At 37.1% G+C, this 17,370-nt stretch overlaps 1 protein-coding gene across 2 annotated transcripts; it reads left to right on the top strand.

Annotated features, from left to right (window-relative positions):
- Window positions 1–872: 872 nt before the first annotated feature.
- On the top strand, window positions 873–4,215 carry LOC118263839 (balbiani ring protein 3). 2 transcript variants are annotated; one of them, XM_035576030.2, is made up of 5 exons: window positions 873–1,160; window positions 1,329–1,441; window positions 1,940–2,041; window positions 2,278–2,460; window positions 2,971–4,215. In XM_035576030.2, exons 1-5 carry the CDS (start codon window positions 1,049–1,051, stop codon window positions 3,031–3,033), a joined length of 573 nt encoding a protein of 190 aa, XP_035431923.1. In that variant the 5' UTR covers window positions 873–1,048; the 3' UTR covers window positions 3,034–4,215. The 2 variants fall into 2 exon arrangements, with proteins under 2 accessions (XP_035431923.1, XP_035431924.1); XM_035576031.2 differs by having other exon boundaries at window positions 880–1,160; window positions 2,278–2,404.
- The last annotated feature ends 13,155 nt before the right edge of the window (window positions 4,216–17,370 follow it).

Genomic DNA, 17,370 nt, shown 5'->3' with positions numbered 1-17,370 from the left:
GCGTGGTGTTGTAAGTAGCAGATGTCAGTGCTGGTTGTGCTAGACAAGTGACAATCGGTGGCTTCAGTAGCACCTACTTGTGAACTTGAATCAATATGCGGAATGTAGGTTGGCCCGCGACAGACGCCGGCGACGGGTGTGTGTGTAGGCGCCGCGCAAACATCACACGCAACATTTGCAGTTATTACATTATTTACACTGTTACACTCCACATATGTCATGGCAAGTTCTAGGCTCCCCTAATCTGTTTGTCCCATGTTCAAAAACCAACTTACGGTATTGCATCATGTTTTATAATCGAACCTACTTTCTTCTCTACTTTCACATTTGCTTCGGTATTTTCCTAATGAGGCTGGTACCTACATGGTTGACATTGACCCTTTACTGGTCGATAATTGTTCCTAGCACTAGTTACACCTGTCGCCGACGTCTGCGCCGGCGGAAACTGCACGTGACGTCACGAAATTACCGGTGTCGCCAACTAGTTACCTTAGGAGTTTCCAACGCACACTAACGCAATCTAGCCAGTATAGCCAATCGTGAAACTTACTTTTCCAATTTATAATGTTCATGATTATAACAGAAAGGATTAAAAGATAATCCGTTATGATGAAATTCCGTTCAATAATGACGTATTTCGGTCCACTCTCTCGAGTACCAATTTTTTCTAAACAAGTGTAGCAACATGTGCCGAGATCCGTCCAAAATTCTTAAGATTCCGGAACAGAGGCAAGTGCTCGGTAATTTTCGGGTTGTCAGCGTGGTGACGTAGGATCAGCTGTACAAACAGTACAACGTCGGCGCGGTGACGCAACGGCCCGTGTGCCGTGCCCACCGCGCGGTCCCACGTGTTGAGTCAGGCTCAGCCTTATAACAGCATACCGCGCCGGCTTCCACCACAATCCAACAGACCGGCGACCGAGTAACACGTAGTGACAGTGAATACAACACGTGATTATCTCTACTGATAACAGTGCTCACAAATCGTGATCAAATTGTAAAGTGATAATAAATTAAAGTGAAAGGTGAAATTATAAACATTAAAGAAATGGCGAAAATTATTGTGTGTTTAGTGTTGTTCGTGGTGGTGGCTGGACACAAGCACCACCCCAAGTTCCCCAGGAGTACTGAGGATTATATCATACCCATGCCTAAGAAAGGTGAATGTTTGTTTTGATTTTATATTTTAAACGTCTTCTCCGGCAAAAGTTAGAGGGTTTAAGCATCGAAAATATTTTTGGCAAATAGCATTCATATTAAAATTAATAAAAATATTTTTCAAATAATTTTGACAATATTTTAAAATTGTTATTTGATTTTGTCCATAGTCGCGTGCTCGGGTGCCAACGAGCGCGAGCGCGGCAACATCATTGAACAGTCCAAGTGTGGAGACCCCAAGGAGGTCTTCGAGTACTTGAAGGTGAAGGCTGCACATGAACAGGTAAATATACCACACACACACACACAAATAGTTGTACATTCTTTCAAACGCAACATTATAGTAATTATTCTAATTAAGAAATGACTTAAGATGCACAATTGTTAAATAATGACACAATTAAGTAACTCTTGTTGTACATTATCTGCTGACCTTATTACCCCATACGCGTCGCTATCTACATTCGATAATTAGATGCCAATGACTTGAGTAGAAAAACGCGAATCCTTCCATCATATGTTTTGGGCAAATATTTGCTCAGACATTATGACATGTCTTGTTATGCTGTCGACGAAGCGAGGTCTAGAATTTCGTCATGATAATTATTATATATCAGAAGTAATCTCTGTCGGGACTCATTATTTAACTGATTAACAATCAAATTCGTCATCGTCAAATATGAGATATTATTATACTGTAGGTGTAGTTCCGCCATGGTGCGGTGATTAGAGTCGCGTGAGAACGTTGTATTGTGAGGCTGACGTGAGCGTGTTTCCCCAGATCAGTCCCCGCGCCGTGTGGGTCAAGCGCTGTGTCGGCCTCTGCGAGTACGAGAACGAAGGCACCTGCGTGGCCACCGAGACCGTCATCCGACACATTCCCGTAAGTACACACTCGCTATCTCTTATCTACTCTCTGCTAAATCTGGTGCATCCTTGACCCGCTTACTATATTTGTACAAGAGTACGGCGTTGCGCAACACGCACCGTCCTTAAAGTAATGACATAACTGTCGAGAGCCGCCTCCATGACTCAGCTGACTCCAACAGATATTTCCAGACGAACAAGTGTCAATCGGGTGGTTGAACTTTGGTGTTAACGAATGTTTTATTGTCGCAGATACGAATATACAACGCGAAGACCAACCGGGAGACGTGCGCCACGTACCCGATCGTGGAGCACGTGTCTTGTGGCTGCTGCTCGCTGTCGCCCGAGGAGTGCGCGGCGCCGAGGGTGTACAATCCTCGTAAGTGCTCCTGTCAATGTCCCAACATGGAGGAACGCCGCAGTTGCCTGAAAAAGGTTCGTAAGATAATGGATGTCTGTCAGCACTAACGTACCGTGTGGGCACGCGCATGCCTCGCCCTCGCCCCAAGCGTCAGCACTTTCCTCTCCCGCTCTGTTAACACTCGCTTCTTTATTTCTCTCTCGATGTTGTTTCTCCTTCACCCCACCTCTGTTGTCTGAGTGTCTAGGTGTGTTTGCATGTGCATTGAGGTCAAGTCAACACTGGCCTATGTGCAAGTACAACAACCACATACTCGGCAAATGTCTGACGCCCGCTCCGTGTCGATGCGATTATTTACCGACATCCATTGTCTTTCGATCTTTGGCTTTTGTTGTGCACTACACTTTAGTTTTCTTACATCTGCTTTGTCACTATCACTTTTTTATTTTTCTTTTATCAGAAACAAACTTTCAGTTTAAAGATTTTAATATATATCAAGCGATAGTTTTCATTTTAAAAGCATAGTGACAAACTAGTTGGTTATACCGATCAAGGTTAGCAATGTTTGTTTTGTTTTGTTACAGCGGAACCAGAATATGAGGTGGAATCGGTCTAAATGCGCATGCGAGCAGCGAAGAAGAGCTTAATGCAAGCTATGTGCACTTAGAGACAGGGCGCAGCGCGCTCCGGCAACCAAGTGATACCTGAGAGGGACTAGTGTTGTGAACCTTAGAGACCTTAGTGTGAACTAGTGCGGGGGCACGGACAGTGACGCGCGAGTCGAGCCGTGACTCACTACAAATTTGGCCACGACAGTCATCGGTCACGAGGTGGGACTGTGCTCTCGTGCACTACTCTATACGTAAAACGCGACTGAGTCAAGTGTCTTGTAGACTTAATTGTTCAGAATTTACCAGTATTATAGCTTGTAAGTTATTTATTTGTTTAGCTTATAAGACAAAATGGGGCCAAAAGGTGCTGTGAGTAGACGTTGCTAATTTTATTCCATGACTTTTTGGTTTGCTGTCTAATGTACTTAATATTGTAACTCAAATACGTATTATCTGTAGGTAGCTAATTATTTATTGTTAGATGTAATATTCCTTGAACAGTGTCCGCGAGGGCGGGTACGGGTGTGGTAGTGGTCGCCAACCACTACTGACCAACGCACAATTTTCATAGCCATTATCATCTCAAGTTACACTTTTGCCCGCCCTAGGAATCAAACCTCGCACGTTAGTGTAAGAAACTCTTGTAACTTACGAGGCTAGTGAGTTAATTAGTAATTAAGTGTAATTTATTATAACGTTAATGTGCATTTTCGCAATGATTGGAGCGACATCACAGTTCAGTATTGTAGGTAGAGTAGCGGCGCGCACCACGACGTAATGCGCAATTCCTAAATTGTGATAATAGTTATTCCATATCTGATAGTTAATTATTACATTAGTTGAGTACTTAAGGAGTAAGTTAGTGTCTAAAGTATTTGCTGTCTAGTCACGAATTTATTTGTTTAAAATATTGTATTATCTAGCATCTGCTCTCTCCTATTAATTTATCTCGTATTGTAAAATAGTAATTTATTACTTAGGTTTAATTAAAGAATTTCAGGCACTTGTAATTAGGACCTAGTCTTCGATTGTGCCAAAGGCATGGAATCTCATAGGTTTCTTATTTATTTTGTTTCTTTATTTATTTGTATTATTAATGAACGGAGGTACTCGAGCTTTAAAAGCTAAGCGACGGACATGATTAGTATTAAGATTTTTGTATTTTTAGCAATTAAGTTATTTATAATAATAATAAACAATTTTTTAGATGAAAGATAATCTTATGTTTTTAATTTTTCATTCCAATAATCCAAGTAAGCATAACAAAATAAAACTTCAATTACATAATAAGACAATTAGGAACTTCAACTTCAAATAAACTGAGTAATTTTTCATTTGTTCAAACACCTTTGAACAAAATCCATAAAATTCAATAATCCCCTCTCGTGGTAATCCACTGCTTGATTTCTATTCTACAAAAGAGCGTTTGCCGTTATATCGAAACAGAGAAATATTCATATAGACAATATGAATTCAATATCAAAATTACTAATACCACAATAATACATGTATGTTGTATAGTTTTATGACATGTACTGTATATCATGATATTATCAGTTACATCAATAAAGATTAGCTGGTGCAGCAGCACTGGTGTGCGGTCAGGGACGCCGTGGCTGCTGCATGAACAGTTAAGGCTCAGTGTAGACTGGTATAAATACCAGTACCAATACACATTTATTAAAATAAAAGTGTCATCTTGACAATGTTATAAAGCTTGATTACAAAGTCATGCAAAGATCATTGTCGATAATAAACTATTAACTGTTCAGATATTTAAACGGTTTTCCTGACAACAGATTGAGTTGATATTTGACCATACAATATTATAATCATTTTTTTCTACAACTATACCCTTTCATCATGGATATATCAAACGAAAAAGCTTAATAGGTAGAATAGAGCTAATTAAAATCGTTTGATATAAAACAAACATTTTTACATTACTTTTTGTCGGCAGCACGGTTATTGGTATACAAGATCAAAACAGTAGATACAAGATCTTCAACTGGTCCAAAGTGTATTTTCACTTATAAAATTCCTGTAAATACCACATTACGTAAATTTTATACTACTACTGAAGACAGTAATGGAAATGCGTGATATTTAAATCATAGGTGATCACACCATATGCATAGATAGGTACTCCTTAATTAATAAATTTCAATCTTATCCAGTCAATGACAAGTTAACTATCACACGATGTAGAACCTCGTGATTGAAGAACTGATCTCTAACCCCATCACCAGATACATACAGATACATTATAATTAACAATCGCATGACACACGCCGTTCACACAAATATTATGCAATTATCACATTGCATTCATTGCTCGTACCTTTCGCTCTTCGAAAGGGTTTCATTATAGATAAATACACAGATATCTTCATATTATGTTAACAGTGTTAAGTATGGGAACACATCGGTTGCGTTCCGTGAGTTGCGGACAACATAACAGGTTACCGGGGCTCTGGCTCAAAGCTGGAGAAGGAACAGGGTGGTGTTTAGTCAGTACTAGTCTTAGTCAGTCTGATACTCCCTCCCTTACCCAAGGCGGGAGAAGAAAAAAGGCTACTTTTCGTGTAGAGGAAACCTAAAAATCTAATTAATTTGTCGGGCTTAGCAATTGTATTCATGACAAGTAAAGCACTGAGTTTTTAAGTAAAGCATTAAGTGAATTGACTAATTTACCCAATTGGTACAGCGACGTGAATTTACTAATTAGACAATAGGTGCAGCGATCCGCAGAGCCTCAAAAATTCTCAATAACACTAGATAAAAACAACACCAGTTGTTATTTTCCATTTAACGGCATCTTTGTATCAAGACACTAATCATGCAGCTCCCATAAGCTCATAAGGAAGATCACAGTCGATGAATAGTGATGAATCAATAAAAACTGATACTGATAACATTAATCCCTTATCAGTGATGTCAATCATCTACGTGTGCGGGCACTCGCACTCCGTGGGAGATGGCCGCACATCAAAGTACCCGAAAGACACAAATTCTTTAATTGAATATCAACTTTATTACAAACAGATATAGTTGGAAATGTGTTAAAAAATTTGTTAGTTCGGGATAGCTGGATTTGCGTGTGTCGACGTGCCCTGTGCGTGGACATCACCACGATCTTTATAAACCATGTGTTTTGTGTCCACCTGACATTATCCCAAAATCATGTAATCATGATCATTAGCTTACCTTATTCTCGAGATGAAAGGTACTGCACTGTCATCATCACTGGTGATCTTCCAAGTGGGTGTGTTTTGTAAGACATCTATCGACTGTTCTACATGTTGAGTTTCCGTTCGGTTTCAAATCGTATAGAAAAACTAATATAAAAAGAAAGATTTTATTCTTTGTTTGCATTGAATATTTTAAATAAACTCCGAAAATACGGGATCGTTGTGAAAATTTGTTTCACCATATGAAATTTGGCCTTTCGGAGTCTAACATATGTACGCTGCTTTTAATCAAGAATAGTCATACAGGATCAGAAACTACTCAAAATGAATCTGAATTCCATGCAGACTAGACCGCCGTCAGAAAGCTCATTAGTAAATACCATTAGTAAATATCTTATGTCAAAAATAGTTCGAATTTAAAACCTAAGTTTTAACATGATTGTGTTATACTAAACATCATAATTCTTATATATTGCAACAACATTTCATAACAATACAACAGTGTACTGTGTACTCTGTGAATTAATAATTAACAGGAAAATTGTTTTAAAACTGATAACGACTCACTTCCTAATACTTGCGATTAGTGGATTTACCACTTTATTCATAAGTTAGTGTGGCAATACTTACGTAATATTATAATATCAATGATAAACTGTACAATGTACATAGTGTCATACGGCATGCTTTCAGTAATAGTCATTCATATAGTAATTGATTTGCAGCGCAAAGTTGCGAGTATGATTAAGTAGTGATCCGCGCTTTGGGTAGAAAGTGCTGATATTTTTTTCAGATTAAGGTTTATAAAATCATGCAATTATTTTTCTTTGTGGTTTTAAAGGCCTGAAAAAATTATCTAACAATATTTGATAACAATATTATTATAAGGGTTATTGAAGCGCACAATTCAATCGAATCTGGTTAAGATTGGAGTATTTCACCTACATTGTAATATTTATCGATTATCGCACAATTATACTAGATCGATTACCAAGGGGCCGAGGGAGTCCCCTCCACAATACTACTACTATAGTAAATGCTTGACGGCAGGAATTTTATTTAATAAATAAACCAAAAACTAATTTGCTTTTATTACACTCGATTAATATTATAATGTCACTATTGATGTCGAATTTTAATTTATGTCCATATTTTGCATACTGATTATAATTATGAAGTTATAAATTATATAAATTGATGTGCGGTTTTGGAAGATCCGTTTTACTATTTTTTATATATGTATACATTTTTTTTTTGTTGTTAATTAAAATCAAATCTAGAACTGCGTGTGAACATCCTGGTCCACAAATACAGTTAAAATAATTAAAAGTCAGTTGAGTTATTTGGAGTACAGAGACAGCAACCTGCAATGCTTAGTAGCCAATCAATAGTTAAGAGGTATGGTAGTTAAAAAACATACTATTTCAAATCATAATTGTTAAAATGCATGTTTCTTGTGCATGATAGTGGAAACTCACCTACAGCAAGAACCAATATGACTTTTTCCGAGTTATATACTGTACTTTCTAATATTACTTAGACACCGCTGACTAACGGTAAAGGAAAAGACGTTTATAAAAAATATTACACTAAAAGCAAGGATCATAATTTAAACACACTGTATTTAAAGGATTATAAACCCAAAATAAATGTGTTACGTATAAGCTCAGTGCCCGCTACGATGTACTACGCGGTACTACGACGTAGCACGTAGCGTCTACATTTAGAATGCGGCCCGTAATCCGTTGCTACGAAATGTATTTTTACTCAATTATTATATTATGGATTGGAATAGATTAATAATTATATATTTTATTAAGAATAAGGATTTCCTCGTTAGTGCTATGGTTATAATAGCGATTGCTGGTCAAAGGGTTTGGAATTAGATTCTCGAACCTACTTAACCTCTTTTTGACTATCAAATTCTAAATTAATTAATTTGGTATAGTTACCTACTTTTTTAAGTAATAAAAGTAGATAATAATATAGATATGAATGAATATGACGAAAAACAAAATGATGTCAAAGTTAAAGAATTTAATAGATAACAATGATTAACATTCACTTCAAGTTAATTACTCAATAAAAAGGCAATTATTGTATTAGAAGTATTAACAATATCAACATAAACCAGATTCTTTCCTAATCCTGGATTAAGGTTGTCGGTGTTTCGTTAAACAAATATAATGATTTACCTATAGATATCGGAATTTTATATACCTACAGTAAATAACAACTCATGTCTGCTTACCTCATTGAACTAGTTCAAATCGGATTTGGGTTCTATTATCAAACTAATAGATAAAATTTGTATTTTTAATATAGATAGAACCATGAGAAGTTCCAAACCACGCGCCTTTCTATTTTCCATCATGGACTCCCTATACTACGAAAAACGAATACGTTGCAAATTGTCTAAATTCTAATTCGCCACTTTTTGACCGCTTTTAAACTATCTACATCTTTTTAATTTGAATATGATAGAGACCGGTTTAATTCGCCACAGTACACAATTCTCTTTGTATTAGCTTCATAAGTTCATAGATAGAACACAGATAGTCAAATTATTCCCAGTGCGTGACAAGATTCAAAATACCATAAAATAAAACCAAAATCTGTATAAAAAAACACTGTTTAGCACTACGGTTTAGCACATGTAAGATCCCTTCGGGGATTATAAAACGTGACATCAAGTCTCATTTACGTCATTTTCCAATAATTATAGCAACCATTACCTACCTCTATAAGTCATTAGTTGAGACGTAAGGTATTTCTGCACCTCTCATAATTACACGGAAAACAATCAGAACAAAATCCCGCCGCGAATAACTTCACCTGTACTTATTATAATCATGTTTTCTTAGAACAATTAACCTGTGTTGTTAACTACCAATCGTTTTGTTTAACCACGGTAACCGCAAACGATATCATTCCGTACCTGCGTTTACGCAACAGACAGTAATTAATTATAAGGCCAATAGTTTAATGAGTAAGGTTTAATTAATTTGCTTTAGTTACTGTAACTAATGATTTGGTGATTACTAATTCATAATCACCCATCAATGGCAGACTTAATCCCATTGTTCATTCGTGAAATGACACGTGGTGGACAGTTTTGATGGTTTCTACGCAAGATTCAAGCAGTCGACTTGTAATCGTCATTTAGCGTATGGTTACATGAACAATGGGTCTACCTAGCTATATTTTTGACACCTAAATATTTCTTTTACCATTTTTTATGTTTAAATTTTTTCTTACATTACATGTAGTAAGTAGTTAAATTGATACTCTGATAATACTTATCAAATCAATGTTCAAGCTAAATCACTAGAAAATCTTTAGATTGATTTTTAATCTGAGATCCTAGTGCAAAAATATTTACACATAATTAAGCCTTTGTATATGTCCTAGAATATCCGTCACCTCGAAGTTGCGGTAACCATGGCAACAGCACGGTCAGTGGTTCGGCCTTGTGCCGCGACAGGTACGATCGAGAGACGGGAACCCCCAGAGCCCTGACTGCTGATAGGCAAATAAGATCACTTCATTACCGACATTTATTTACAACCAATAATACGGATCGATTACTGTTGATCTTTATTAAAAAAGCGCGCGTCACTAGTTTTATAATTACTTTGGCAGGTCCAGAATTCGAACCTGATACTTATTATCGCAATTGTAGATTTGTTGGGTTTTTTATGATATAAGCTAAACAAATGGGGATATTTGTTTACCGGATGATGGTAAGCAATCGCCGTCGCCTATGGACACCCGAATCACCAGAGGCACAAGTTACACCTACTGTTGTCTCTCTGCATCACCCCAAGGTTGACTGGTAGAGAATGCCAAATTGGCATTAAGTCCACCTTTGTATAATGTATATAAAGTGTAAAATAAATAACAAGTGCGTTGCCGGCCTTTTGGGGGTTGGCAATTTAAGAATCGGAGAATCAGGGATTGGTAAAATTCTTCAGTAACCTCACTTCGTTCGTTTCACGTCGGTTTTCTGTGAGGCCGTGGTATCACTCCGGTTGAGCCGACCCATTTATGCCCAAGTATGGTTCCCCCACAGAGCTGATAGCAACAAGATAAGAATTCATATTTATTCTTATACAAGTTCCGATACAATAATATATATTTCATCAAAAACAAATAATTTGACACATAAAAAACCAGTGCAATTTATATTACAGAAGATTGACATAATTGACCTGTGGTATAAATGTTTATGTATTTTTAAACTCAAGAAAACAAACAATAGATAAACAAGAGAAGATACATATATGTATATATTACATAAAAAAAGATATAAATATAGCATTTTATTATGAAAGACATGTGATAATTGCTGGGTTATAGGTTACAGGAAAATGACTAAGATATTCTGTTAACTCTGTTAATTGATTTCAGTCGGGTTTTTACAACAAAAATGTGTTTAATTTTCTTTAATATTAGTCTGCTTCTGGTACAATCTTTTTTAATTTATTGTTTGAAGTATTTGTTTGTAGTTATTTCATAATATTTATCGTATCGGAGTTGTTTCTCTGCATCACAAACTTCTTCAACGGTTTGTTTGTTGGTTTGAGTCTTTAGTAATTGGAATTTTGCCCCCTTCCTAATGACAGATCGACAGATATATGGCGCACATCTAACGACTGTACAGTCGGACTGTATAGTTAAATCGTAAGGAGTGTACAGCCGACACACTGTAGCATTTATCTTGATGACCATACTATATTATCATTCTTTCCACAAACTCCATTATGGATATTAAACGTAAAGGCTTGATTGGTACAATAGAGCTCATTTAAACCGTACAACTTAAGAAAATTATGTATTACTTGTTTTTCTTTCACAAACCTCATCTAATCCATATTTTCCTTGGTCGTCCTAAAGAATTTCCTCCTGTGTCGTGAGTGTGTGTTACAAACATACAATTTCACATACACAAGAGTTGTTCCGTGCGAGAATCAAACCCGCTACAAGTGTCACGTTCAGCCCACGCTTTATTTTAAAAAGTACCTATATGTAAGTAATTCAGATCTACAACTTGTGTAAATATGTGTATGATGTGTTTGTAATGTGTGTATTAAAATTAACATCAAGTGATCGATTACAAAGTTGGTCAAGTGCTGGTTTTTTATTTTCTCTATAGGAAACCCCACTTTTTATCATAACTTGTGAATCATAAACACGATCATAATATTGGAGATCCGTGTTTACACAACTGAAACTAAACTAAACTGTTACTAATATAAAATTCCTTTTTCACTACGTAACAAACATAATCCCACGCCTGTTTCCCACGGAGGTAGGCAGAGACAGCGGAACACCAATTGCTACGAATTTTACATACCTCTTGCACTTCTTCAACAGTCAATCAGTCTTTTCCTGCATGCTCGTCGGTTAAGGGTACTTTTACTTTTCTTGTCCGTCTAGAACTCCCTCTACCGGTGGCCCCAAACATTTCCGGCTTGTATATTCCTTTTTCACTCTAGTTATTCATTAATTATAGCGTGTTACTTAGATATATTTTGTATAAATTAAAAAAAACATACCATACTAAATAAAAATCATCATAAGTACCTGTATGACAATCGGAACCTTTGGTTCATAGGTTCATATGCTTCTAGTTGTCGAGAGAGAAACCTCAAGTTGAGTCAACTACGATAGTGTTCGTACTATAATTATGACAATATTAAATATTGTTCTGAGATCTCAGCCAATTAGACATAACTCAATGTTTGTAAACTTTATACTAAACAAACTCCGTAACGGAACCCGGATCAAATACATCCGGCTCACGGATGACCGGCACAGATTCCACTCAATTAACTAAATAATGTTATGGCTGTTTACAGAGACCACAAAAAAACTAAACGAATTGGTTTCGGTATCATTTTCTAATGGCCGGCAAAAACTCCTTTATGATACATTCAGTAAGTTTTTGCCAGTTTTAGAATACCCAACGGAAGTGCATTTGGTAAACCCGTTGTTTGGCCTTGATCACTTTTTGTTTACGGCACGTGGAGTTGATCATTACGTGCCTTTTTATGACATAAGTAGGTAATAATAACTAGTTTGAGGTTGTACGAATTTGCGGATCTAGGTCTCGGATCATGCATGTACCTAATTACCTGTTTACAATAGGTATGATATGTATTATGTACGGATGATGGTATTCTTTTGTTAGCTCTAAAGTAATTACATTATTAATGCTTGTTCTATCATCAACTAGATCATCATATCAGCTACTAGAGGTCCCCTACTGAACGTAGGCCTCCCCGAATGACTTTCAGACAGGCCACTAGTCGTACAACACCTATCAATTTTATTCTCGCTGTAACTCAGATAAGAAAGGAGATACTTTAATAAACAGTACATAAAATGGAATAATTAAACTGGTAAATAATACCTGTCTTAATAAACAAATAGACTAGTAAAAAACGTCACCGTTTTAAGAGGGGGAAATCATCCATTCACGTTACTGTGGATTCGTTTGGTTTCCATCAATCATATTCATTAGTATACATAGGGATTTCTAAGTACACTTTTAATATCAAAAGCAATGATATTGTAAAAAGAATGTAGATGGATTATAATTGCTTAGCAAGTGGCAATGTGGCTAATTAGCCCCATTTTACCTCAGAGTTGCGTTGCGCTGTTAACGTATTCATGTGTGCGTTAGTTTACCGTTTCTGAAGATCGAATATTATTTAGGTATTCTATCTATACCTTTTTACTTATAATATTATTGACCAAAGGTACTACAAATACGGTATGCTTAATTGCTTATGAGAATTCCGAAACTTACTAATTTACATATTAGTTTAAGAGCAGACTAAACTACTTACACATATTATGGTTTATTTAACCTCTTGTTGTGTTTGAACATTACAGTATGAAATGCATAAAAATATTTACAACTAGCTGGTGCCCGTCTTCGCCAGGTGACAACCTAAGAACAACATGACGCAGCCGGTCTTCTTCTAACTGTATCAATCGGGTGTCACTGGATTGTGTTTGCCTCAATTCTTGCACACGACTCCTTTCTTCTTCCAGGTGATTAGCAGTAATTTCCTGTTGTTCGTAGTAGCGACTGCGAGCAGCCGACAGACGCAAATCATGTTGTTCATCGCTTTCGAACATCCGGGATATTTCATGGCGATGGCGATCCGCAGACAGCCGTGAACTTCTTTCCTCATCTGTTTCTAGAGAACGTGAGATTGCACGGCGAGAACGGTCAGCTGAGAGCCGATCTTCACGCTGTGTGAATGTCTCAGACTCGCGAGATACGATATGACGCTCACGGTCAGCAGTGAGACGCTCTTCACGCTGAGTGAATGACTCGGACTCGCGAGATACGACATGACGCTCACGGTCAGCAGTGAGACGCTCTTCACGCTGAGTGAATGACTCGGACTCGCGAGATACGATATGACGCTCACGGTCAGTAGAGAGACGCTCTTCACGCTGAGTGAATGACTCGGACTCGCGAGATACGATATGACGCTCACGGTCAGCAGTGAGACGCTCTTCACGCTGAGTGAATGACTCGGACTCGCGAGATACGATATGACGCTCACGGTCAGCAGTGAGACGCTCTTCACGCTGAGTGAATGACTCGGACTCGCGAGATACGACATGACGCTCACGGTCAGCAGTGAGACGCTCTTCACGCTGAGTGAATGACTCGGACTCGCGAGATACGACATGACGCTCACGGTCAGCAGTGAGACGCTCTTCACGCTGAGTGAATGACTCGGACTCGCGAGATACGATATGACGCTCACGGTCAGCAGTGAGACGCTCTTCACGCTGAGTGAATGACTCGGACTCGCGAGATACGATATGACGCTCACGGTCAGCAGTGAGACGCTCTTCACGCTGAGTGAATGACTCGGACTCGCGAGATACGACATGACGCTCACGGTCGGCTGTAAGGCGTGCTTCATGCTGATTCATCGTTTCTGAGGCGCGTGAACCAGCTACTTGTTCTCGAACCGTAGCTAATCTTTCTTCTCTTTGCGAAGCTGTTTCCGAAGATACCAATTCAGCATAATATTCCCGCCTCGCAGCTAAACGTGCCTCATGTTCTTCCTCAGTTTCTTGAGATCTAACTTGTCTCTGGCGTTTAGAGGCTCTCGAATATTGAGAAAGACCTGATTTCTTTCGTCTAGGCATAATGATTCTTGTCACAATATTACTTGGACTAAGAACTGTAGAGTATAAGATTTTGTTGGCTGCTCCCCTGCGTTACCGGGTAGGCTACTTCCAAATTATTATACGTAAACCACAAAACAACATAAGCCCGAAGGCATCTATTCTGATGAGTTACAATAAAATGACAAAACGTCAAAATCGATAGACATTGCGATGATATTCTCACGTCTCATATGAAAAGAGTTTTATAAAAGAGTTTGAGTTATATAAAAATTATCCTTCAACGTACGTTAAGTGGTATTGTAAATTAAATCATATATGGTCGAATTTCGGCCATTTCGGCCACTAGGCGACCACTAGTTATTATGATTCTTTAAACAGGTAAATGTCACAAAACGAAGGGCAATTCACGTAAAAAGCGAAAATTAACGGAGTTTCATGGAAACTTACCCCCCCTTTTTCAGCCCCTATTAGGCATATTTTCCAAAAATCCTCATTGCATCATTCTTAATTTGTAACCAAATAGCCGAATATTAATTTTAATCGAATTAGCTTCAAAACTGACGGAGTTTCATACAAACTTACTCCTCCCCTTTTTACCCCCTTAAAGGGCGAATTTCCAAAAAAAGGATAGCCTATATGTTAGCGAGGACTAATAGCTATATAACAAAAAAAGTTTCATCAAAATCCGTCCAGTAGTTTTTGCGTGAAAAGCGAACAACAAACAGACAGACAGACAGACAAAAATTTTTTAAATCATGTTTTTCGCTTCTATTGGTTGAATAAAGATCCCCATCTTATTTTTTCTTAAATATCTGTAATGTACAGACATGGAGTTGTTATAATTTTATTATATGTATAGATTTGCAAGATATCACCTGCCAAGTTCATTGCCCATTATAATGTGATTAGAATCAAGGACGACTGACATACAGGGGGAATTACATGTTGACAAAATAAAATAATAAAACAAGACTATATAGTATACTTCCTATCTTGATAATATATGATATGTCTACTTGTCTAGTCCTTATTTGTTCAGGTATAAGTGCTATAATCAAATATTTCTTTACAATTTTATTACAATTCAATTACTTCCCTATTACTCGAGATTACATAAATAGGTAATAGGTGTACCTATGTACTTAAAACACATTTTGACATACTATGCAATCCATTCGCTAGGCATAATAATTTAGTGTTGTTTTTACGGTAATCTACGTAAGATATTTATCGTCATAGTATATTTTATTGATTATATCTTTTAATCCTATATTACAATATATTGACTCATAAATGATTCAGTTACATATTATATCTGTATGTTTAATCATCCAATCATTATAATATATTTTGATTATATGTTTAGTGATCAGTATCGTGACTTTTGATCGCAGCGTCGTTGGTTGTAGTTTGGTAGCTCGTACTACTGGCGAATGAGGGTGTTGTTCCGCCAGAGATGTGCTATGCTACGTTGCTGTGGATGGTGTTTGGCTTCCACCAATCAGCACAGGTAGAAACGGGTTCAACTAAGATACGTTTTTCAATGAAAAGATGCGTGCTATGGATGTGTGCCATGTATGCGGGCTATGGATATGTGTTATAGATGGCTTTCCTACTATTGATACATCGCATCTTCCTCGTACAGCTAGTTTGCAATGTCGCACAGCTACATAGCTTAGTATCAGTGGAAACGTTCACTTTTTTATTTTGATTACATGCCTGCAGACTTATTCTCAGTTACGATTGACTGCAATAGTCTTGGCGGCAATCTTCAGTGCAATCTCGGCTTTACCCAAACAGATTCTATTATTAGAAATAATAGTCAGGAACCATTATATAATAATATCGACTCCTCCATTGATACACTTTGTAAAAACATGCACAATACAAAATGATGACCATACAAATAACATTTAACAATATCTTAGAGAAGGAACTATTACGCAAACGGTCAAGCGGGAAACCCAATTGTCGAAAATAATTGTTTGAACAAACAAAAACCAAGCAAAGTCCGCCACCTTTTAATTTACATACGAGTACTTACATTTCCCATCGTTTACGTACGTGGTACTCTATTAGATAATCTTCTATAACATAAAAATAAGCTGTTGGGTTTTCCTTCTTAACGCTATAACTCTAGAACGCACGAACCGATTTCCACTGTTTTGCATTCGTTAGAAAAGTCTCAGGCTCCGTGAGGTTTATAGCAAAGAAAATTCATAAAAATTTGCAAGGGAAAAGCAGGAATTCAGGGAAAATCATTGGCGGCGAAACGGTGTTCGCCGGGTTTGCAAGTTACTTATACAAATGAATATAACGGCTACAAAATAATAAATTATTAACCAAGTCATCCATAACAAGCGTAGCACCTAAACTTTGGTTTTTAAATAAATAATCTCTGACACAATACATTGAATCATGAATTCGACTTAACATAACTACCTACCTAACCAACTACCGAATTTTATACAACCAATATTTTTTAATTTCTCTACAGTGAACAAATATGTCTCCAAGAGTAACTAAAATTATTGACAACATTCACTAAACGCGAGTTAAATCCGCGATGATACCGCGTCCGCGCACGTTGCTCATGAGGAAGCGTCCCTCTGTGTCTCGAAACTTGTAGAGCTTTTCTCACAACATGCACTTGAGTAAATCGTTAATTTTAGTTTGTCTCACGATAGTTACTATAAAACCATGTCTCCAACATGTTTGTGACTAGTGCCACAGACTCCCACGTAACTTTACTTATTTACAATTTCACAACTTGAGATAATTTGTCTGTATTGTTTGTACAAAGATTATAATTGTGTTTACTTTCAAATGCGCACGAGTTATTTTTATACGAGCTAATATTTGCTGTCACTGATTTAGTTGATGTAAATATTTATCATTCGTTTTTGGTATATTTTTAATTTCGTCATCTCACGTAGTATACTATCTACATATATTATATTGGCAACGCATGATGATATTCCGAAACAACAGTTATCAGACCAACAGCATAACGATG

Source organism: Spodoptera frugiperda, chromosome 27 (assembly GCF_023101765.2).
Source record: "Spodoptera frugiperda isolate SF20-4 chromosome 27, AGI-APGP_CSIRO_Sfru_2.0, whole genome shotgun sequence".
In the NCBI taxonomy this organism is placed as follows: domain Eukaryota; kingdom Metazoa; phylum Arthropoda; class Insecta; order Lepidoptera; family Noctuidae; genus Spodoptera; species Spodoptera frugiperda.
This window is presented reverse-complemented; position numbering and strand designations above follow the sequence as displayed.

What these genes read in the sequence shown, in the direction of transcription:
- LOC118263839 (XM_035576030.2), top strand. Translation starts at nt 1,049, where the DNA reads ATGGCGAAAATTATTGTGTGTTTAGTGTTGTTCGTGGTGGTGGCTGGA. An exon ending in TGAAGGCTGCACATGAACAG is followed by an intron (nt 1,442 to 1,939) that starts GTAAATATACCA and finishes GTGTTTCCCCAG; the next exon opens with ATCAGTCCCCGCGCCGTGTG. An exon ending in GCCGCAGTTGCCTGAAAAAG is followed by an intron (nt 2,461 to 2,970) that starts GTTCGTAAGATA and finishes GTTTTGTTACAG; the next exon opens with CGGAACCAGAATATGAGGTG.